Raw genomic sequence first — 24030 nt, 5'->3', positions numbered from 1 at the left:
CATCGCTGGCAGGTGGTAGCCATGTCCTCTGCTCTGAGAAGGCCCCCCTGCCCACCCTGCCTGGCTACAGCATGGATCTCGGGGAAGATATAGCATGGATCTCGGGGAAGATATCTGAGTTCTGAGCGATATTTAAGTTGACCTCAGACAGGCGCATGGGTCCCCAGCTCTGGGGGAGAGGTCGGCATGGGAGGTCAACGGGGGAGGGATGTGGGAAGGTTGGCAGTGCATCGGTAGAGCTAACTTTCCCAGCCGTGTTCACTCCCACGTGCCTTGTGTAGACTGCGGGGTCAGCGAGAACTCTGCACACACAATGTGCACACAGTGTCTGCACATACAGTGTCTGCACACACAGTGTCTGCACATACAGCATCCACACATACAGTATCTACATATGCAGTGTCTGCACAGTGTCCACACAGTGTCTGCACACACAGTGTCTGCACACACAGTGTCTGCACATACAGTGTCTGCACACACAGTGTCTACACATATAGTGTCTACACATGCAGTGTCTCCAGCAAACTGTCTAGAGGCCAGAGTCAGGGCGTCCCAATGTTACCCACCTCTCATCCCCGAACACGCGCACCATCGTCCCTGACTCCTCTAAATTAAATGAGATTTAGACACGAGACTCCACCCAGTCAGTCCTTTACAACCGACCAGGCTAGACCAGGCTGTCCCATGGAAGCCACAGCCACGAGGCCGGGATAAATTGCTATAAACCATCCATAAACCATCCCAGTCGGCCGAGGGCTGGCTTGTGACAAGTGTCTCTCCTGACAAGAAGTCTCGCCTCACGGTGTTGTTTCAGGGTCACAGGACACCCTTAGGGTCAAAGGACATCTTTGGAGTCACTGGACCTGGCTCAGGGTTCAGCCCCACATGGGTACCAGCTGCCATGACAGTCCATCTCAGTTAATACTTGGTGCTGAACATGTGACCTCACCGAGCCCCAGAACCACAAGCCACAGAGCCAAAGTTGGCTCACAGGAAGTGTACACATCACATGCTGAACCAGGCTGAGGCAGGAGGAGGAAGACCAGCCTGGGCTACATATTGACCTAAAGTCAGTCCAGGTTATCCCTCTGAAAACAACGAACCTCACAGCCCCCTCCCCCGTGAAAGCCCTGGGTGGTAAAATCACTCAGTGGAATCTTAGAGATGCAGGGGCTGAAGGGTGGTGATGGCGGTGGAGACGGTGGTGATGATGATGATGGTGACTGTGATGATGATGATGGTGATAGTAATGTTTATGGTGATGTCAGAAATAATAATAGCAGATGTCTCGCTAGCTGTCACCCTCATCACCCTCATCACCATCACCACTATCATCATCACTGTCACGTAAGCTCGGGCTTCCCAACTACTCTGGGCCCAGTCCAGGGCCAGACTGGAAATCATGAGACTGAGGAAGGCCTGGCTTTCCCAGCCTGCCCAAAGAGGCCTCACACAACGGTGGAGCCCAAACGAGACCCCAAATAGACTGCCCTGCCCAAGCTGCAGACCCCTTCCGGCCCTGCCAGAGCTCCATGGTGGAAGCAGAAGGAAAAGGGAACCCTTGGAAACCTTGGTCCCAGAGCCGCTTCCCAAGGCCAGGGACACTCATCCCAGGGAATCGCTGAGCAACTGAAGAGGGAGGGAGAAAGGACAGGAAACCGTGTCCAGCAGTGGGCGGAGGACCAGAAACCACGTGGGAGGGACCGGAAACCACATTGGGGGTGGGAGGCTGGGGTCTGATTCTGCCAATGCAAATCTTCCCAGGCTGCACTGGGCTATGGATTGTGTCCTGGAACAGCTCGGGCTAGCCTTGTTCATGCCATGCTTTACCCAGTTCAGTGGGGAAAAAGTGGTTTACATGGGGCTCCATAGGATTCGAACCCAGGCTCCCAGACACCATTCTAGTTCTTCCCATGCCTCAGTGCAGGCCTTGAATGGATGGGAAACTAAGGCTAAGCGTGTGCGGTAGCAACTACCCGTAGCCCAGGATGGATAACCCTACCAGGGCCTTCTTCCCCTAAGACTTGACACTACCATCTTCACAGTGCTCAGATGGGGAAACTGAGGTCTGGAGACAACACACACCCATAATTACAGACAGACCAGTCGCCCTGGCAGCTCTCCACCCGGAAACCCCACCCACCTCTGATTTGGTGACCTCTGCGGGCCAGAGCTTTGTGTTACCCTAGGCTAGCCTAGGTCAGCCTGTTCGTCTGTAAAATGGGTCTCGGTTATGAGGACATTGAGAGTAACTATATGCCTGCAGCCCCGCACTGCGTGCTCATAGCCCCGTTAGGTGACTGCACTGCGTGCTCATAGCCCCGTTAGGTGACTACAGAATAGCTAAGTCCTGCTTATGGGATTCGGTGGTGTGAGTGGCAGGGCGTGGGGGGGCGGGGCATGTGAGGTAGTAGTGTGTGGGCGTGACTATGAGCGGGGTATTGCTGTGGGGCGGGGCCTGCTGGGTGGGCGTGGTATGTGGGCAGAGCGTGCAAAGAGATTTGAGGACTGAGACCTAGGGAAGCCGCACCCAACTCCACCCAGCCTATCTGATGCTGGGAGGCTGAGCCCAGTACTGCCTGCCAGACCTCAGTTTCCCTACCGGGATAGCCTGCAGTGAGGACTGACCTCCGTCACCTGAGCCTGGCCAGCCTGCCGGTTTGAAACAGTGAATGAGGCCTAGCCTGTGCTACAAAATCATGTTTGAGTGGTGGCCACCATCAGTACCTGCAGGAAGGGAAAACCTTCCACTAAGGCAAGCCGCCATTTCCACAGTTCAGGCTTGACTCAGTGTCCAAGGATAAGGAGGGCGGGAGGGGATCCCGCATCCCAGAGTCCGGGGCAGGGGCAGGGATGAGCTCTCTTCCAGCACACTCAGAACAGCCAAGGCTTACCCCCACCCCCATCCCTACCCCTACCCCTAGCCTCAGCTCCACCACAGGGGTGCTAGCATTCTGTTTGAAAGCGAAGAGAAGGCATCACAGAGGAGACAGGGCTTTCTGGAGAAGGGAAGAGGCCCGCAGAACGAAGACCAGCTCTAGCTTTCCTCCCGCAGAGCTCCGCCCAAGCAAACCTAAGACAGATCTGGGCTCAGGCATCCCCAGGATCAGCTGGAGCTGGCGTGCTTTGGACTAATTAACCCTGACAGGGTCCTTGGCCCTCATCTTCCCGGGCAGAGGTGGTGGCTACTCTGAGGTTGAAACTGAGCTGCCTCATGCTGGGGGGTGCTCGGGCCACTTGAGGCCACCTTTATTTGGAGACAGAGATGATGATGTATTTAATGTGATTTCTGCCAGGACCCCCTCCCCGATTAAAAACTGTGGGTCCTTGCTTGTCTTCAAATGCAGCCAGGCAAGCCTGGTCACATAGATTTCTAACCCGACCCTGTTAAATGATAATAAAAACCAAGAGAATGCACAGGGAAGCCTAACAAGGTGGAAGGCTGCCTAGCAGGACCAGGGCAGGCAGGGGACAGTGCCTAAAGCAACATTATGACCTTTTAACACGGTTCCTCGTGTTGGGGTCACCCCCAGTCATAAAATTATTTCCCTTGCTACTTCATAACTGTGAGTTTGCTACTGTTATGAATCGTAACGTAAATATCTGAGAGGCAGGATATCTGATATGTGACCCCTGTGAAAAAGGTCACTTGTCCCCCGAAGGGCTCTCAACCCACAGGTTGAGAACAGCTGGCCTAGAGAAAGGTGTGGGGGAGCCTCAGTCCCTGGGATGTGCATCACTGTGCTCGGGCTGTTCTTTCTTGACACTGTACCGTTCCAGGCTCCTCAATAGCCTTGATCTCTCCAAGTCACCAGGACAATCAAAATGACACAAGCCTGGCTATCTGGAGTACATATTCATGGGGACAGGGGAGGGTGAAAGAACATGCTGGTGTGGCTTCTAAAGAAGGGAGAGCATCCATCTCTGGTCAGCTCAGCCCCAGCCTTGAGAGTGTGAGTTTGAGGCAAGCCTGGGCTATGTCTCAGAAAAGGGAAGACTTACATGGTGCCTCTCCCATCCCATCTTGGTGACCGGGATGGGTGACAAGCAGCAAAGATGGGCTTGTGACTAAGAGCCGTCTGGCTTGTGTCTTCACTGCCCACACCCGCATACTGCCAGCAATGCCTGTGAGATGTTCTTAGCAACCTCCAGGGGATCTTTTACAGCAGTTCCCTCACATTAGCAAGGGGCAGGTTCTCCAAAGCCCACACAAGCAGAGATCGAAGAAGCAGCTGCACGGAGCAGGGGCTTTAAAAACAAATGGATTTGGGCCAGCAAAATGGCTCAGCGGGTGAAGCCACTGGCCGTGATCCCTGACGGCCTAAGTTCAATCCCCAGGACACATAGTTGAGGGGGAGAACTGACCTCGACGAGTTGTCCTCCGACCTCCAGGTATACACTGTGAAATGTGCACGCATATTTACACAAGTAATAAGTGAACAAAAACTAATAACTCATACCTCAACAAATGCACTTTTGTACTGGCTTACACTGGAAAACACACAGCCAACCTCGGAAGCCCCACACCCCAGCCCTGGGATTATCACAACCCCAAACTACAGACTAATCTCTCCCTTGGTCCTGGCCAAGGTCACTATGCAGGATCTCTGGCTCCCCTGTCTCTCTGCAACATCCCTCAATGCCTGCAGGTCCCCGATTCTACCTATCAATGATGTAAACCACGCCTCCATCAAAGCCTATAACAGCTATGTGGAAAATCCCAGAAATCCCACCATAGTCATTGTGGTCCTGAAGCCAGTAAGAAGCTGAAGGTGAGACATGGCGTATCACAGGAGATGTGGGGGGGGGGGGGGAAGGTTAAGTGGACAGGCTAAAATGGAGATTCCCTCCCAGGCAGAGGCGGATGGATGATCTTGGAGCGGCACTCCTGTGCCCTCCCCTAAGCATGGCTCAGAAGAGCCGGTGTGAGTCTGCCTACCATCCCTCCTAGATGAATGCTCTTGGGCAGCTCATGATCTACTGCTGAGCCTCGATTTCTCTATCTGTAGACTGAGGTTTAGGCCACAGGTTCACAGTCCTTTGCCAGACACAGAGAGAGAAGCTTCTAGAAGGTGGAAGCCAAGGGCAGCCACCTGGGTGGAGCCTGTGCCTTCCTGCTGGTGACCTCCCTGGGTCTCAGGAACAATGGCTGAGGGACGGAACAGAAGAGGCCAGCACCCCGGACCAGCACATAAATCCTACCTTTCCCTGAGCAGAGGACACCAGACTTCCCGGGTGAGGCATGCTAGACTACCTTGGTGCCCCAGCTCCCCTCCCTCTCCCTAATCAATATCCTAGCTTGGAAGGAAGAAAATGTTCTGGATACCTTGGATTCAAATAAGCCCCAGTTAACTGGAAATCTACGGTGACACGGGCTCTCACCTTCCAGAGTCCAAAACCTCCCAGCTCCCATCACGCCCACAATGAAATACTGCTGCCCCAGCCATCTCTAAACTCTCTGGACTGTACTACTTTGAGCCTGCACTGTTGGACTTGGCTGACTTGGAGACTTGGGAATCCGTGTTACAGATCCAGAAAGTCTGTGGATGAAGCATCAGCTCCAGTGCTTACACCATGGGTATCAGCAGCTTTGATCTGATATCCCAGAATGCCACAGTCCACTCCTTCTCACCATCCAGAACTCAGCATGTGTCTCCATCTCCAGCAGACCTCCCTGTAATATACAGTGTGCCTATTCCTCCTCATTTCCAGGCTGGTTCATCCCGAGACTCTGTCTGGTTTTGCTGTCAGTGGCCTATCTCCTTCCCTAAAAGGCAGACTGCACTGGATAGAGGCTGTCCCTGTGGTTCCCTGTGGCCCCACTGCATGGTGAGGGCTTGGTGTGTACCTGTTGAATGATCTGAGGTTTATCCTGTACCCAGGCCACTCTTTGCTGTCCGGGGGTATTTCAGCTTCTTGGGCACTACTGATGTGTATTGCTGGATGAGTTTTGGTTTTTGTTGTTATTATTGTTGTTGTAGAAAGGGGCCACACCGCATGCATAGTGGAACATTTAACAGCCTGCCAGTCCTCTATCCAGTAGACTCCAGAAGGAGCTGGACTCAGGGTGACAACCAGAGCTGTATCTAGATGCTGCCAAAATTCCCCTGGGAGATGTCTCCCTGAGGTCACCACAGCCCAGATGGCAGCCATGAATGCTGGGGTTCATAACTGTGTTGAGGGTAGAGAACCATCTCTTCCCTCCAAAATCAGTACTCCAAACTCTCTGCCACCTCTCCGCTGCTCAGCCAATACCCACCCTTGAGAAGATCACAGGAGTCCACCTGTCTACAGGGGAAGGAACCAGTGATCAGGGAGGCGGAGCTCCTGCCCAAGGTCACACAGCACAGGGGGATCCAACGCAGGCCTCCCCTTTCCTTACACCCATCAGCAGCAGCAGAGAGAGACCTCAGTCTGTCAACACTCTGCCTCCCCCTCCCTCCCCAATCACTCTCCCTGTTCAGCCCCGTTCTGCAGGTTGCTGAGGCCCCACCTGAGGTGCTAGACACTGGAGTTTTTCGGGTGTAGTGTCAGCTCCCAGACTGTTTATGGCTGGCTCTGGCTCCTTGCCCAGAACTGGGAGGCTAGGGTCGGGGGTAACTCATGAATTCCTCCATCTCGGGGGAGGGGAGAATGTGTGACCATTACACACACCAGGGACTGCTTCCCAGTCGGGTATTGCTGTCAGGAGGAAGAAAAACACCTCCCTGCATCCAGCTGCTAGCGACCAGCAGTGCTTGACAGTGCCTGACAGCACCGCCAGCCCGCCGATGCCTGCATGAGGTCTGTCCAACAGGCTCAAACAAGAGGGTCTGTACACAGCTTGTCTCCCCACCCTCCAGCCTGATGGCGAGGCGGAATCCTTATTGCAGGGATGACACTGTGATGTGCCTCGGTTTCCCCGACCCCTCGGATCGGACAAACAGTGAAAACACTGCTTTGCGTATGCCTTACATCTCTGAAGGCGATCGGCAGAGCAGGCCGTCAATAAAGGCTGGAGCTGTGCTCGGGGCTCCCAAAGGCTGGCTCACTGAGGTAGAACTATTACTAGCCTCAATAGAAGCACAGAGACTAAGTAAAGTACCCAAGGGCACACAGTAGGAAGAAGAGCTGATAGGGTCTGAACCCAGGTCTGGCTTCAGAGCTTATGCCTCTGCAAGGTTACCTAACACTATACAGTCTTCACAGGACTTCTATGGGCCAACATTCCACATCAGAGACACCAGTCAGAGAGTGAGGAAGAGGATGTCAGATGCCACACAGCTCAGAAAAAGCCTGAGAGCTGGGCCTGAAGCACAGTCTCTCCTCTGGAGGGATGAGCGCCATCATAGCCTCCCCAGTATCCAGACCAATCTTTGAGTGTGAGCACAGCATGGGTTGAAAGGTCCTGGGGGGGAGGGGGTAGTGCGTCCTAGGGCAGTCTAGAAAGGTTTGGAAATTTCTGGTTTGAAACCTGGCTTTGGTCCATACAAAACTTAGCTGTATGAGATTCTGTGTGTCCGTAGTCCCCCGTCCCCCCACCCCCACCCCGGTGAAAAAAGAAAAGGCCTCAGACAGGCTCACTGGAAGCTATGCTGTGTGAGCTTATCTGAGTTGCCTGGCCTCTCTGGGAAGTTCTCTCAGCGGGGAGATGTCTTAGAACAGGGCCATTAAAGACAAGCATTAAGTTTCTCCCATCTTAGAGCATTCGCTTTAACCCTGTTTCACGCATGGAGACAACACAGAGCTGTGTTCTGGGGTTCTGTCGTGTTCTTCAGTGGCAGCGATGCCTCCCACCCTGATCACCTGAGGAGTAAGGCAAACCCACCAGCCAATCCCAGGGAAGCCGAGACAAGCACAAAACACTTTTGGCTGCGTGCTGTTGTCTCTCCTGTACCTGATCTCCTGCCCAGAACAGTCATTCAGGCAGACACTGCTGGACCTGGCCCCCTAGTGCAGCCCCTTGCTGTGAACCCAGGACAAAGCAGGTCCTTCCCCCAGCTGTCACCTCTAAAGGAGCTGGCCTGCAGGCAGGCAGACACAATCAGAGAGAATCATGGAAACTCCCCACGCTGGAGAGGTGAGGCCACTTTCAAGGGAAGGGCCAGGGCCCAGGGGCTAATTGCTCAATGCATCAAAAACACCCCAAGCCTACAGCAAGAAAAAAGGAAGGAAACGCACCGGGGCAGATGCAGCCCTCTGCCTGTCTCGGCCTACACATGCATGGTCAGTCCCTGGGCTCCCCTGCAGCCAGCCACAGGGAGCTGGGGTGCCGGCTACATCTGCCCGCTCCCAAACACACCCATCCATCCTACCCCCAAGTTCAAATGAAACTTGCTCCTGTTTGGGAGAAGAATTTCATTAGGGGGAAAAAATATAATATGAAAATACCCATTTAGAAGGAATATGCTATTAATTCTTAGTACTACATGCAGAAGGGGAAAATTGCATTTTTATCTAAATGGTTTTTCTGCATAAGCCATTTACAATGTACTTTGCTTCTTGTAATAGGCCCTGCTAACCATTAGTGCCGGGACACCCAGGCTGAGAGCTGAGATCACCCTCAAATTACTGTAACCCCTCAAATGCTATTCAGAGGGGGGACTCAGCAAAAGGGTCGGGATCCTTTTTTTTTTTTTAAAGGAAGAAACAAAATATTGCTGAGCAGGAGAGAAATCAGAGGAAGACAGGAGGCCATAGTTAAAACCAAAATCAAATGCCCCTCTCACCAGCTGCCACACCAAATCCCCATTGAGTTTTGGTTGTGTGGTTCCAACCATCCAACCAACCCTGCCTGTGCAGGATCCACGCAGTACGGCACGACCTCGTCAAACAAGCAAATAAGGGTAAGACGGAATTCAGAACATCAAAACAAACTATTTTTAAACACGGAGCAAAAACAGCAAGGTGAGGTGGCAAGACGGCTGTTTCCCACTAAACCTCGTTTCTCTAGCTGTGGAAGCCTACAGCATGCAGACAGTAGCACCTAATGCCACACAGAGGTTCCTCCTGGCAGTTCTGAACCCTGCTACTCGGAACAACGGAAAGCTCACCAGAAGTGGGGTCGGCAGCGGGGCCACCTCTGGCTTCGTGTTCGTCCCCCACGCCATCTCGTGTCAAGTTGGCTCAAACTTCAAAAACAGCACTTTTTTTTCTTTTTCTCTTTTCTCAAAGTGTCTTTTTTTTTTTTTAATCTCCAGTTTTCTCCTTTGGATTCCCAAAATAACTACTGAATACCAAGTATGGGAAGCTAAATTAATTCATTAAAAAGAAGCAAGGCTGTGGCAGAGGCAGGGCGTGGGGCTCCCTCACTATCGTGCCTCTGGCTGCCGTCTTCTGGCACGTCCTGGCCCATAAATTCTTATTACCAACCAGGAGCTCAAAATGTCATAGTCACAGTTAAGAAAAGTAACCCCTGTGCCCCCACCCTGCCAAAGTACCCCAAACAAGGGAGATGGGGCGCTGTAATTACAGGAAATAACTTCGGTTTTAAGGGTTAGATAAAGACCCTCTCCAAATTTAAAGCCAGACACCAATGTCCATTAGAGTTTAACAGACCCACATAAAAAAAGAAATCGTGTCCTCATCCTTCCAAACGCCCGCTTCCTTGGAGCCTCAAGTTCACTGAAGGTTGGTACAGTGCCAAAAAACACCCAGACTGGGTCTGGCTGTGCAAAGACGAGGCCTCGGAGGGAAACATGGGAGAGTCAAAGCAAGGGGGGGGTGTCCAGGGGGGCCGTCTCAGGAAGATGTTTGCTCAAGAATTGTCATCACCTAATTGAGCTTTATGGTGGCAGTAGCTTCAGAAAGTGGAGTTTTCAAGCACCACCTCAGAGACAGGCACGGATGAGGAGCCCACAGACAAAGAGGAGCAGTGGTTGAAGCGCCCACCGTCAACGTGACACGTGCACCCTGTGGAGACTGTGTTCAGAAGGACTCTGGGTCAGTCTGCCATCTCCTTCCTTCCTTCTGGCTTAAGAGGCCCCGGCATGGTTTCCCTTCCTTCTTTGGAAGTGCACCCACACATTTCTGAAGTTACACACACACACACAGAGGCCCACATACCACCATTCCTACCGCTCATTACAGTGAGAGATGAGCAGGGTGCCCCAAACCACTGTGAGATGCCCCAGGCTTGGGGGTCATGACACTTTTCTCCCAGGCTTTTAGGAATTAATGCTCACGAACATCCCAGAGTCCCAGGATGGGGGCATCAGAAGAGGCTGTGTTCTATGCCTACCTCCAAGGCCCCCAGGTAGTGGGTACAACAGAATAGCTACCATTTCTCTAAAAGTGTACAGCTAAAGGTCACTGTCCCCTCTTCCTGGCCTGTGACGGGATGGGGGCGTGGAGGTCCTTTTCTGTGACCAATGACTGGATTCCTTCACTAATGCATGCATGTACGCGTGCGTGTGGACATGTGTGCGCCCGTGCGTGTGTGCGCAGACCCCTCTAACTTCACACGTGCTCACGAATGCATCTCGCACTTCAAATACAAAATACATGCTCGAACACTAAACAGAGCCAAATAATACTGAAACACACGAGGAACTTCACCGGCCCTCTCCCAGAGGCCCAGCAGTATAGCCAGTTCAGCGAAACCTGAGCATACGGAGATCAGTGAGCCTCCACCTCACACCGAATGGGGGCCAGAACTTTGTCTGAGCTTTGAGGAGCGAAAATTATCTTTCCATTTCCTAGTAAGAGTTCTCAGGCCTTAGCTCAGAAGGACACACATGCATGTACATACACACACATGCACACACACACACACACACACAGAGAGAGAGAGAGAGAGAGAGAGAGATCCCGAATCATTTAGATATATCTGGAGCGTAAGGATCAGGCAATCACTCCCCTTCAAAAAAAAAAAAAAAAGCCAAATCCTGGCCTTTCTCTCAGCCACTAGCAAGCTATGCAACAGAGATAAAATGATAAGCAGTTTCAGCCGGCCAGGCCTTTCACCGGGGTGTGAGGGTTTCTGGTCCCTTTGGTGTGGCCCCTTCCTATACCTGCTTTACCCCCAAGTCAGGAAATCTCCCTTCTGCTAAATTCCCTCTCGCCTCACCATTCAGAAAAAAAGGATAAAAATATCTCCTGAGTGGGAGGTCAGTGGGAGCTGTGACAGGCCTGCGCCTGCCTCAGGGACTGAGGAAGGGAAGGCCAGCCCACAGGTCTCCAGGGGAAAAGCCACTCCCCATCCCATTGTCCCTGACTACTGACAGACCACGGCACATCCTCTCATCTCATTGCATCTGTAGGACATCTCTGAGGGGGATATTTCTGTGGTGTGGCTCAAGCCACCGGAGGCTGAGAACCACACAAAAGTGGTTCCCGACTGCAAACAGACCCTCCAAGCAAGACCTTCCATATCTGTGCCCCTCCACATCCACGGCCCTGTAGGGAAAGTTCAGCCCTGTCGTTCCTGATGGGTAGGTACTTCAGTCACTATACCCTTGCCTCTATCCGGGAGGTGGAAATGACTCCTGCTGTTAGAAATTATTTTCCACACCTAAATCTTGAGGCGCAGTAAATAACACTGTGCTCTTAGGGTGCACTTCAGTCTGACCATCCCTCTGCGGCCCCCACTCCTCCCACTGTAAGAAAATATGCTATATACCACAGTCTTTCAAACTGGGAAAAGCTTTCTCCTCACCCCCGCACCCCCCCCTCTGTCTCAGCACCCCACAGCCTTAAAGCAGTTAAGAGTTTCAAACAGGAGAGGACCCACTAACTTCTAGCAGAATCTCAGCTCTGGCTAGCTTCCTCCCAAGGATGATCGGGGGTCTCTGCAGCCTCACCCACCCGCTCAGATCTAAGAGATCTTCGCAAGTATCTTATTCCTGGTGCCCACTGTCAATCATCTAACAAAGCTGGGTCCCAAGATCCAAGGACGCCATGGTAACTGGGAAAGGTCCTAGGCCCTGTGTCCTGAATGACTAGAGAACTCTGTGTGTGTGTGTGTGTGTGTGTGTGTGTGTGTGTGTGTGTGTGTGTGTGGGGGGGGGGGGGAGACCAAATGAGCACATGCATGGAAGAATTCATTAATTATCACCTCACGTTCCACGAACTCCCAAACCCAACCAGGAAAGCTAGACAAAGCACACTAGGGTCCCCAACTCCACAACAGACTCATGGTCCCATTCACTCCATGTGAAGCCCAAGGCATCAGAAAAAACAGAACATCCTGTCTGTCAGCCCCAGGAAAATGCTTTTCCCATGCCTCAGGGTCAAAAAAGAAAAAACCTTTCAGCCCAAAGACTCCTTAAATACCTATCAGCACATTAGAAGAAAAAGTAATTTTAAATCTTGGAGCTCAAATACGGAGTGCAGGGAGGAGGGAAAGGACAAGAGGCTTGGGACTCCCTCGGAGTCAGTTAACAGTTCCCCCAGGTCATCTGCTATCTGAGGGGACTTGGGGCAGGTTCTGGAGCACAATTCTCCACGTGTCTTTAAAGCAGCGAGCTTTACAAAGACCCTCAAAGGCAACTTGGCCCCAGTATGCTTTTCCGACCCAGTTTATCTCACCCAGAGCAAGTGTCAGCCCAGGTAGATGAGACCACAAACCCGAAACCGATGTCTGACAGCCATCTGAGTCCTAGGGGATGAGAGTTCTGCGAAGAGTCCAGAACTCTCCATGGGGAAGTCAAAGATGAAAAGGAAGATGGAGATTTCTAGCCACACAGCTCATCCCCAAACTGGAGGGGACACGGCACAGCAGACGCGCTGAACCTCCGTGGTTTAAGGGTAAGACTGTCAGGAGACAGCTTCTGCTGCCCACGACGTGGTCTGCACTAGCCTAAACTGCCTGGGTGTTTTTAACCCTCCTCCTTCAGAGCAGTTCATTTCATATAAGATGTCTCTTCCGGGACACTAAGAAAGAGCCAGCGATTGAAAAGGAATGTGCTAAGACCTCCATTGCCTTCTGTTTAAAGTGCATTTGGGTCCCTTCGATGATGTATAAATCGTGGAAGGATTCACAGGCAATCGCTATAAAGTTCTTTCTGATCTAGCTCCACAAGGGAACGGGGATAACACAGACCACCCAGCTTCCTCAGCCCTGAACGCTGTGACTAGGTCCAAGCCCCACTTTGTATATAGGGTATTTACCAATAAGGCTGCTAGGTCCAAGCTGAAATGACTGAAGAACTGCAAGATTCGGGTGGTGCCTCCTGGACCTGGGACCCCTGTAGGGCAAACACTATGGCAGACTCTCTCTACTGGCCTCCAAAACTTCAAGCCCACTGATTAAAATACAGTCAAGAAAACGGAGCAAGCCTCAGCTCCCTCTGGACACTTATACCCCAAGAAAATGATGGCTTTCAAACCCGTTCCTCACCCAAGAAGAGTAAACTCAATTCCCTACTTCTGGGCACATCTCTGTAGAGGCTTCGTTGCACTCACACTCAACAGAACAATCAGTTGTCCCCAAACTGGACTGCCATGCAGTTGCCCCCCACATGAGACTGGGTATTATATGCAGGCCCTTGGAAGATGGCAGGAAATGCCTGCCACCTTGGACTGGCAACCCATCCAGACAGATGCGCCAGATCCCAGCAGTTGCTTGAGCTTAGAGCCCCATTCTGAGCTTTGCAGTCTCCCCAACAGCTGGATGTTGGCGATGTGAAGGGCTGCATTTGGACACAGAGGGTCCCAGAGAGCTGAACCATGACTAATTTGAAAGCCCGGCATCATCTCTGCCACATCATTGGCACCAAAGAATTATAATAAAAGACTGGAATTTCCATAAACAACCCGCAGCATCCGATGCCCACATTTAGGGGAGGGGGAATCACCAACTCAAAGGTTTCTCCCCTCATAGGAAACCAGACCTGGCTGAACTTGGCTGGGAAGACATTTCCACACCACATGGTCACACACAAAACCCAGCTAACAGTGGCTGTGTCTACTGCTGAGACAGTGCAGTTGGAAGCCACCACAGGCCAGAGTAGCCCGAAAGCCAGGGGCTTTGTCATCAGGACCTTCAAAACCAATGGTTCTGGCATTTGTGTCCGTTCCATCCCGTTATGGAATCAGAACCTGTCTGTGGCCTCTGAGATGTAGATTAGCTCACTTCTGGGACGGCAGACAAGAAGCCACAGACCTGGGGGTGGGGTGGGGTGGGGGTGGGGGGACACTTGGCTACGCGCACACATCTATATGTGGGGAGAAGTGGTCCAGGACTTTCCTTTGCTTTTCATCCTGAGACCAGACAGAGGACTTGAATACCATTTGGGCTACACGCTCTCCAACAAGCCCCTGGACTATTTATTCCGGCTGCAGCATGTATGAAGAGGCCAGGGAACTCCAAACGCTGCTCCATCACACATGGAGGGAATCTATCAACCTGTCTGCCATGAGCAATCAAATCCCACACTCAACTCTATCTACCAAAGATAATATCCTACCAAACCTACCTCACCAGACAGACCCTGACTGAAGGTGAGGAAGCCGGGCTCTGCCAGCGCCTCCTGGGCAAAGAACAAACAGAGAATTAGCCAAATAGGCATGCTGGTTACAGGAAAACACGCTAGCTGAGGACCCTTGGGCAAGGGAGGAGTTGGCGGTTCCTCCTGTTGCCTGCCTGTCCCCAGACATTTGATCCCATTATACAAAGCTGCAGGCTTTTCATCTCTAAAATTAGCCAAACAGAGGTAAATACAGTATTCCTAACTGACAGTATTTATCTCCTAAATGGGTTTGGCAAGGCAGATTGCTCCCTGGGCAAGGAACACAATCCAATGTTATTGTCACTTGAGTGGAAAGAAACGGGCCACTAGTGATTTGCTGGATTCCACCGTGTTGAAGAGTCCCTGATCCCCTTCATCCAGCCCCTCCACCCAGAGGAGATTTTCAGCCTTCTCATTCACCTGGCCCTCTAGCACTGTGTATTAAAGGCGCATATTTTATATCGGGAGAGGAGGATCGAGCAGCTTGTTGGCAAGGGCAGCTGTATTCTCAGGACCTATTAAGATTCTTTGTAGAAATTTAAATACCTCTGTCAGGCAAACAAAATCATATCAGGAATCATAGAATTTCATTGCTAGAAAGAGAAATGAGATTAAGCCACCCACGCGCCTTTCCTAGAGCCCTCAATAAAACAGGAGCGCATTTCAACAGCCTCTCACTTCCGGTCTGAAGGGGCCCCACAAGAAATCTAAATGAATTTATATGAGAGAAAGCCATCATGAGGAAGGCTTTTCAATCAGCCTAGGTTGTGTGCAACTATAAGCAAATGGCGCCTCCTGGAATGTACTGACCCTTAAAATAAAAATAATAAATAAATTTAAATATATATATATATATATATATATATATATATCAGAAACGTGCAGAAAGAGGGTCTATGGCAAGAAGTTCAACTCTACTGAGCGCTGGCCCCTTAAAAAGCCGTTGTCCTTTATTAATATTTAGTAGAAATGTATAATTGCAGATGTGTGCTACTTGGGGTTTTATGTCGGGAGGCGGGCAAGGAAGACAGGTTTATTACAGCCATGAAATATTAAACAAGCGTAGAAGAACAGTAGTTATAGGCCTTCCACTAGCCAGGGAGTGGGCAGCCGGAGCACTGGCTGCACAAAGCGGGCCCCTATCAATTTACAGTACCCTTGCTTAGCACCTGAGGAGCCCGGGTGGGTTCACCTTCCTAAGGCTCAGAAGGCATCCAGACTGTGCTGGGTAATACTTCGGAGGAAAAGCAACTCAATGCCGGCTGACTTTCCCAGGGAAGTTCCGAATGAGACTTCAAATTTCTGTCTCTAGTGCAGGAAGATTAGACAAATGGTGCCCCCAAGCCAGGGCTTAGCCAGGGCAAGCCTTCCCTTCTCAAGTCCACCCTACGTCCAACAAAATCTAGAGTTCCACTCCCGCCTGCCTGGTTATTTCTCAGCCCTGCTTGTGTTCCTAGGGGAACACAGAGGAGCATGAAATTCCAAAAATGTCTCCGGAGTCTCTGTAAAAACACGCAATTTCCAAAGGATTGGGGAACCGGACAAGGTTTGGGTGCGAATGCATGCAGAGGCGGTTGCAACCTCACCGTGTGTAGAAGACCCTCTGACCACAGGGTCTGACATTCAGAGCTGCCAGCAGAAAGAGGAAAGTTCAGTGGGAACAGACTCCGTACGGAGGGAGGATAATTCCCGTCTTGATAATCATGCAGAGCAAAGGGAGAGGGAAACGGATTTTTTCCCCACGTCAGTACCCATGGCCTATCTCCTATCGGTTTCCCTTCCTTTGAGTCTTGAAATACCCCATTTCTACAATATTCCACATAGGTAGAGGTCTGGCTAACTATCTAAACTCTGTGTTGTCTTTGCTGACATAACAGAAGCCTGAATCACCTCAAAATCAGGTTGGCTCACCCTGACCTTTCCTCCACTCCAACTCCGTGGAAGAAGCCTCACGCGCGGGCATGGCGTTTCCTTACGGAAAGTTATTTGTCCCGCTGGCAGAGAAGTAAGAACCAAGTCATCTAGAGAAGCTTTGTTGGTCTCATCACCCCATGACCTTCTGGTCCAGACTTTTAAAGAACTGCAATGGACCAGTCAAGTTTGCTCTTCTCCCAAGGACCGTCTACAGCCCAAAGAAGCAGCAGGACACATACATGGCTGCGGCTCCCTACTTGTGATGTCCCTGAGACTTCTCCAGCAGGGATCACTTTGTAAAACAATGACTTAGTATTTTGTCATCTGAGCAGAGAATTTCAGAAACTGAGTTAATATTTAATCACATTAGTGCTGGCGTGTTTTACAGCAAGACAAAATAAAATATCATTACAGAAATGGCCTTTGCCTCAGAGGGCAGTGGAGGGAAGCCCTTTCTGGGCTGTAAGGTGAAGGCCTCTGGGTATGCCCACTCCAGCTAATGGGGCTACAGGACTTTTAAGAAAAAAAAGAACATTTTTCTCATACTTTTTATTCCCCCTGACTTATTTCAAAGTGGTTCTCTTCACTGGTTTTCAGCTAGGGTTCTCAGAGGCTGACAGAAAGCCGTGTTTATTTATTTATACAACCTGTATGGATGGAACTGTGGGGTGTTATCGTAATGAAAAGTTTAATCATCCTTATTTACTGCCAGTAAGGGAGACAGGGTCTGAGAGACCTTATGAAGCCCCAGCTTGCAGCCCATGCAGCTGCATTTTTAAAAACCTCACTTCCCAGAGCGATCTAGGGTTCTAGCCTTCCTCCATCAGAGTTGGGAACAAAGGAGATCCAGTGGGTGCCCCCTCCCCAGGCTTGGGAGGCAGCCAGCCCTTTGGACACCAAGAACGTCTCTAACTCCTTACACTGGTGGGCTTTCCTCCAGTTTACAGGGAGAATCAACCCAAAAGCAGCTGGCACATGCATCCATAAATGTATGATCCTGGGACACTGAAACAAGCTAAAAAGCATTTCTATATCCACATTTCAGTGCTTCCAGGCTGCGCCTCTCCTGTTCAGAATGAGGCGTGAAGCTACATTTAAAAAAAAAAAATCTCATAAAGCCTCCAACTCTTCTCCATCTACTAAAGTCCTGCCAAAGACTGCAAGGAGAAATACTAACCAGTTTTCTTTATTAATTCTCTAATTTTTTAAAAAAACTTTTCTCACCCCATTTTGGCCAATATGTTCTTAATTGCTGGAGGTAGCAGGCTGGGCCAGAAGTGATAGGGCTGAGTTCTCTGCTAACTGACTATCGATTGTGCTAGATCGAGATGTTATATACAAGAAAATAAGGGGGTGGCAGGATACCCCATCCAACTCCATTTTCAGAGCCAGAGTGGGGAGGGGGAAGCTGAGGGTCCCAAACTAACCAATTTCTGGCCTTGCCTGGAAGTAGTCTGTAGAATGCTGATGCGGGGCTTGGTGTCTGCCGTGCATGCTAAACACCCAGCTTCAAATGAGAGCGCGCGTCTGGGCATCCCAGGCTGGGCAGTAGGGAGGAACAAAGAGAAAAGCAGCCAGGCCACACTCATGAACCAGAAACCTAAGGAAGACGACCCAGACAGAGTTCCAAATCACCCAAACTCTCACCTTCCTTTTCCTTAAATGGGACTATCACATTTTCTTAAAACCTACCCTCCTGAGGATATACTCAAGACATAGTAGACTCTGGGAGGGTGCAACCCGAGCAGAAAACTGAAGAGGAGAGCAGTGAGCAAGGGTACATTTTTGAAAGACGTGGGCACCCTGGTAATAGACTACCTAGCAAAACCTGGAGAAGCTAACTAGGATTTAGAAACAAAGTAAGGACAGGAGAAAAAAACAATGTTACCAATTTTTAAAAGCTACTAGCTATGTTTTTTTTTTGTTGGTGGTGGTGGTTTTGTTTTTTGGGAGGGGGTTGTTTGTTTGTTTGTTTGTTTTTTTGTTTTGTAGAGAAAAAAAAAAGCCCCATTATAACAAAAACTTACTGCAGCCTATTCATCTCTGGATTTAAAAGCGGTTAGCCTGCCCCTGTCCTTACCACCTTAAAGGCCTCCAGGCCTGGAGGAGAAGGGGTGCTCTGAATGCAAATGAGACCTGGGACTGGACATCTGTCACCAACGCCAAGTGAGATAGTGACAAACGAAAGTCCTTTGTGCCTTAGGAATACATAGTCACAACCCCAAACACAAATGATGTCTTGAAGGAGTGCTGTGGTTGCTGCCAAGCAGAACCTAGCCCAGCCTTCATACTCACTGTCAAACAGATACACCTGAGACTGTGGTGGTTGCCTAGAACCCTGGGCAGGTCCCCAGGTGTTTTGCTTTTCCCGGGTGAAACTCTCCAACTTAAACACCCAAAGAGCTATTCTCTAAAAACAAATGTCCAATGAGGCCTGGCCTCCGAGTGACGCTGCCCACACCAGGGCGGGGACTTTGCAAAAGTATTACCACCCAAGCCAACTCCAGCTGAAGGCTAAGGAGGACAGGGTGGCAGCCCCACGGCATTCCAGATGTCCTGGCAGAGAGGGGTCCCAAGCAGAGGGGCAAGGGTCTTGGTGTGAAATAGGAGGGGCCCAGCTTCTCCAAGACCTGAACCCTGAAAAACTCAAAAAATCAGGAGGTAGAAGGCATAACTATAGATGATTCTCCAAAGGGGGGAATCTAAGTTCTTGCCACCAGGAAAGCCAAAATCTACCTGACAGCCCAACAGGGTGCAACCAGAGAGTCTGAGTGGCGATGAAGAAGGCCAGCCTAGGCTAGGGATGGCACCAGAAAACAAGGAAGGCGCATACATATACCTTCTTTGTTGTTGGGGTTCTGGGACTTGGCCTTCTCCCAGGGCGCCAGCGTCTTGTCCTCGTCTCCACCATCCACCAGGGCCTTGTCAGGTGGCATGTACCAGGTAGTGCTGTGTTCTGCCATCAGGGAGTCCAAGTCGATGGTACTCATGGCGCTCTTGACTGCTTCGGAGCAGCAGCTACCCAACTCGCTGTCACCGTTCTGTGCTCCCGAGGCCCCTACAGCACACTCGGCTTTTTTGCTGCCCTTGAGCCCCAGGGGCTGGTCCTCCGAGATGCTAAATTGTTGTCTCTGCAGCTGGATCTGGGCTTGGAGGATCTCCAGGGGATGAATCTCGTCAGGAGGCTGCACACCGCTGCTGCTCGTTGGGGTCCTGACCTGCTCCAGGCCTGGTGTGCCGGGATGTCCGGTGCCCACGCCCCCACCATAGCTGTCAGGGGTTGAGGTAGAGGTAGACAGGATGCCCAGGCCCAGGGCGGAAGCCTTCGGTGTGTGTTCCCCAGCGCCCACCCCTCGAGGAGGGAGTTTCGGTGAGCTGGTCACCAGGGGACTTCGGCTGGCTTTGGCCAGGGCTGTAGTGTTGTCAGAACTGGAGGACACTTCGTCCTCGTTCGCATAACTTGTGCTCACCTCATCAGAGGCGAACTCACCTACGTGCGGGGAACTACCATCTGATTTGGCTGTGCTGTCCAGGGACGCCATGAGGTCCGGCTGGTCCCCAAGGAGCAGCTCGGCTCCTTTGCCCCACGATGGGGACGTGAGGGCCTTCTCATGGGGTGTGGGGCCTCGGGCCTCGTTCACTGAGTTTCCCCCAGCAGCTGAGCCAGGAGCCTGCTGCTGCCCTGGGCTCACCCCTGGTGCGCCCCCACTGTCTGGAGCTGTGGAATATTTGTCGAAGAAGGTCCCGGGGCTCACGTGACCACTGTCCCGTTTTCTGCGTCCCCTTCCCCGGCCACTGCCCCCAGGGACAGGCTTGCCATCGTTACCCGATGTTGATTCCAGGGTGTAATTGGGGGAGAGACTGGTGCCGTCCCCCTGGATGGGAGGGTTGGGCGGTCCTGAGGCTTTGGAGCCACCACCACTGGTCCCGGAAGGGCCTCCGGGTCCAGGGGCCCCAGGAGTAGTCCCTCCGGGGAAGTAATCCGAGCCCGGGTTACCGGCTGCAACCGCGCTGTCGGGCTCGTTCTGGCTCAGTTTCCTCTTCCCCTCGGGTGGGTTCTTCTTGTTGAAAGTCACGTTGAGGTTAGGAGCACCCAGGCTGGCAATCATGTTCTGGCAAGCAGTGGAGAGCGCAGCCAGGCAGCTCTGGCCGAACAGGTTGTCCTTAGAGCTGGGCTTGTTGAAAGACCCCAACGACAGTGCGCCCAGTTTACTGGCCGAGTTGCGCTGGCTGGGTTGGAAATCCGGCTGCGGCGGGTAAGCGCCCCCGCCAGCACCGGAGCTGCCGCTGCCCGCACCCGCGCTCGGGGGCGAATTCACGCCTGGAGCGCTGTGCGGAGTGGCCTGCCGGCTGCCTGAACCGAATGGAAAGCCCGGCTGGCCCCCGAGAGCTGGCGCGGGGAAGTCCGGAGGCGGAGGCCGTCGCTCCGACGGAGCGTTTGGCAGTCCCACACCGGCACCGGGCGACTGCAACTGGCCTAGGCCAGCTAAGCTGCCCCCAAACTGCAGCCCGGGCGAGGCCAGTGCGGGCACGTGGCCTTCTCCAGGCATCCTCAGAGGCTCCTGCAGAGAGCCTCGGAAAAGCACCCCTGAGCCACCCGGAGCAGGGGGAGGCGCCAGAGCAGGGTCGTGCGGGCCGCAGTCAGTCGGCAACCCCGCGCCGCCCATCCTCCGGGGCAGCAGGTCGCCGGGAGGGTGTGGACCCGGGAACCACGCGCTCTCCTGCGCCAGGTGGGGCGCCTGCTGCTCAAAGCCACTCAGGCGCCCGGCACCTGCGCTGCCCCCTTCGCGCTCAAAGTTCGTCTGGGCCAAGCCGCCCACGGAACCTCCGTGGACCAGGCCGCCCTGGCCCACGTCCCCAGGATGGCCTAGCTGGGCCAGGTTGGGCTGTCGCAACCGCTGCTGCTGGTTCCGGGACGCCATCTGTTTAATCATGAGGGCCGCATTCTGGCGTTGCTGTTGTTGCTGCTGCTGTTGCTGCTGCTGTTGCTGCTGCTGTTGCTGCTGCTGTTGTTGTTGCTGCTGCTGCTGCTGCAGGGACTGGTGGTCCGGCCCCGGGTGCTGCAAGGGTGGTCCCGAGGAAAAGCTGTCCGGCACAGGCGGTGTGAACTCGCCTGGGAGGCCTGGGTAGGCAGAGGGAGAGAGTTGGTTGTCTAGGGTACCGTTATGCATGCTGCCATTCCACGAGGCGCAACGGTCCACGCCTGCGCTGCCCGGAAAGTCAAAACGCGGCCTCTTGGCCACGTTCATGTAAGGGGGCGCATCGAAATGCTGCAGCCTCTGGTTGGGCGCCTGCTGAGGAGGGGGATGCTGCATGCTGAAGACAGGCTCAGAATATGGGTGCATGCTCCGGTTCTCTAGCCGATGGATGGGATACTCGAACTGCGCATGTTGACTGGGCAGCATGGGGCCCCCGTCCTGCAGGCTGCCACTGGGTGTGCCAGCCTCACCCTGCTGGGGCCGCGGGAGCGCAGGAGGGCAAGAATTCTGTCGAACCAGAAGCCCCGGTGGCGGCGGCGGCGGCTGCTGCTGCGGGGTCGGCTGCTGCGGGGGTGGTGGGGCCTGCTGGGGAGGCTGCATTAGCGGGTGCCTGGAGCCCACTGCAGGCTCCAGACCCACAGGCATCTTTCGGGCCCCGCCAAACCTCTCAAAGAACACTCCGTGCTGCGGTTGCTGCTGTTGTGGCGGCGGCGGTGGTGGCTGGCCGTGCATTTTGGACAAACCCACCATGCCTGAGGCTCTGGGCATGGCAGAAGCACCCGGGAAAGCGCCCCCGGGAACCTGGCGACCCGCAGCATAATGTGGCAGCTGCCCTTCAGAGTCAGAGGGTGAAAACATGTCAAAATGTCCTGAGGGCGGCTCGCTCGGGTAATTGTATTCCAGGGAATCTACGGCTCCTTGGTTCGTCACCCTCCGGGGCTCCAGGCTGTGAGAATCCGAGCCGCTAGAGGCGGACAGGCCGTGAAAAGAGGCAGCCCGGTTAGGGCTCTGGTCCAGAGGCAGGCACGGGGCAGGCACGGCGTGGCCCGAGGTGCCCGAACTATGGAAGTCCGGGAGGTTTCCTGGCCGCTGCGGGCCGAAGCCCTCCGGCCCCTGGCTCTCCGCCATGTGCTCATAACTCTCTGCGAAGGGAGGCTGGCTGCCCAGGCCGCCCGCTGCACCTCCGTAGCCAAGCAGCCGGCCCCCGTGCAGACATGAGGCACCTGGATCCGGACCACCGAAGTTGCCCCCAAAGTGGGGGTGATGCTGGTGCGGGTGATGGCCTCCGGGATGGCTGTGGTGAGGCTGCTGTCCACCGAAGAAGCCGTGCACAGGCTGCGCCTGCAGCCCCCCTGCGTGCAGCTCGGAGTGGCCGCGCGCATGGAAGCCATAGGGCTCCATGTTCAAGCCCAAGATCGGGGGTTCGCCCAGGGCGCTTATTGCAGGGTCCACGGGACCAGTAGGAGGCCCGGCGTGGAAGGCAGGAGCCTTAAAGTGGGCGTTCATGCTCAGTCCGGCTTCGTTAAAGTTCCCCTCGCCCTGACCAGCGTGCCGGCTGTTGATCTGGGGCTCGAATTGGTCCAGCCCAAACATACTTGGCGGGGGGCGGGGGGCGGGGGGCGGGAGGGGATCAATAGGGCATGACAGCCTGCTCCGCCGCGCGCCTCCGGCCAGGTACTCGCCTCAGCCGAGGTTCCGGCGCTCCGGGACGTTCTGCACCGCGGGGCGCAGCGCTCACTGCCGCCCGGCCGAGCGCGCGGGCGCTGGCTAGGAGCTCTCTCCTCTGCTCTTCGGAACCTCGAAATCGACCCAAGCGGGCCTCTCACGTCTTGCGAGGCCGCGGCGCCTCCTGGAGCCTTGTCGGGGGGCCCATGCCCCGGGCCGATGGCACGGTCGCGGGTGGGTATGCGGAGAGGAGACCTGGAGGCCGACGAGCTGAGACAAAAAGTTAGATAGGGGGGAGGGAAGGGGACGGAAGAGCAGAATGATCACCTCTGGAGTCCGCGGCGCGGCAGCTGGGGCCGTAGCGGAGCCCCTTGGTCCTTCCCCTGCCCCGAGTCCCCGCTCCCGGGCCGCACCGGCTCCCGCAACTCCGGTCGGCCGCGGGCGATCGGCGGCGAAAGCTTCAGCGGCTCGGAAGACGGGCTGCTCCGCTCCTCATCGCCGGTGCTGGCTCCGCAGCAGGAGACGCGGGCGCCGGAGCGGGAACGCAGGCTGCGGGAGACGCGCGGCTCCGCGGCTCGGGCTCGATCGCCGGTCGCCACGCGAGTTCGCGGGAGTCTCGGGCCGCGCGCCGGAGGGGAGGCGTGGGGCCGGCGGTTCCGAAGCTGTGGTTCCCGCCTCTGCACTCCACGGGTCCCCTCGGACCCGGGAATGGGCCGCGCGGGCGAGCAGGGCGCGCGGGGCGGGCGAGGCGCTGCGAGGTCCGGGATTCCGCTCCGCGTCTGCCTCTCGCCGGCGCCGGGAGAAGCAGCAACAAGTTTTGCGTTTCAGCAATCCATTCCAGCCATTACATCTGCACCAATCAGCGCCGCCCGAGCGGGCCCGGGGGCGGGGCTCGCTCTTAAGGTGGTCCCGGGTCCTGGCTGCGCAGGCCCGGCCACCGACCCGCGCTACTCCGGGTCCGGCGCTACGGCGTTGGGGGTGCGCCCCAGGTGCCCCCGACTGGGGAGGGCGCGAGCCGAGGACGACGGCGGGAGCCAGGCTTT

General features: G+C 54.0%; 1 protein-coding gene across 1 annotated transcript in view; it reads right to left on the bottom strand.

Annotated features, from left to right (window-relative positions):
* The window catches only part of Mn1 (MN1 proto-oncogene, transcriptional regulator), a 38840-nt gene extending 15902 nt beyond the window's left edge, over window positions 1-22938 (bottom strand). Inside the window, exon 1 of the mRNA XM_021162757.2 lies at window positions 19183-22938. Coding sequence (XP_021018416.1) covers window positions 19183-22915 — 3733 coding nt within the window. The 5' untranslated portion in view covers window positions 22916-22938. The remainder of the gene's footprint in view (window positions 1-19182) is intronic.
* Between the last annotated feature and the right edge of the window lie 1092 nt (window positions 22939-24030).

Source organism: Mus caroli, chromosome 5, assembly GCF_900094665.2.
Source record: "Mus caroli chromosome 5, CAROLI_EIJ_v1.1, whole genome shotgun sequence".
Lineage (NCBI taxonomy): Eukaryota > Metazoa > Chordata > Mammalia > Rodentia > Muridae > Mus > Mus caroli.
The sequence above is the reverse complement of the archived record's forward strand: the minus strand, read 5'-3'. Positions and strand labels throughout refer to the sequence as shown.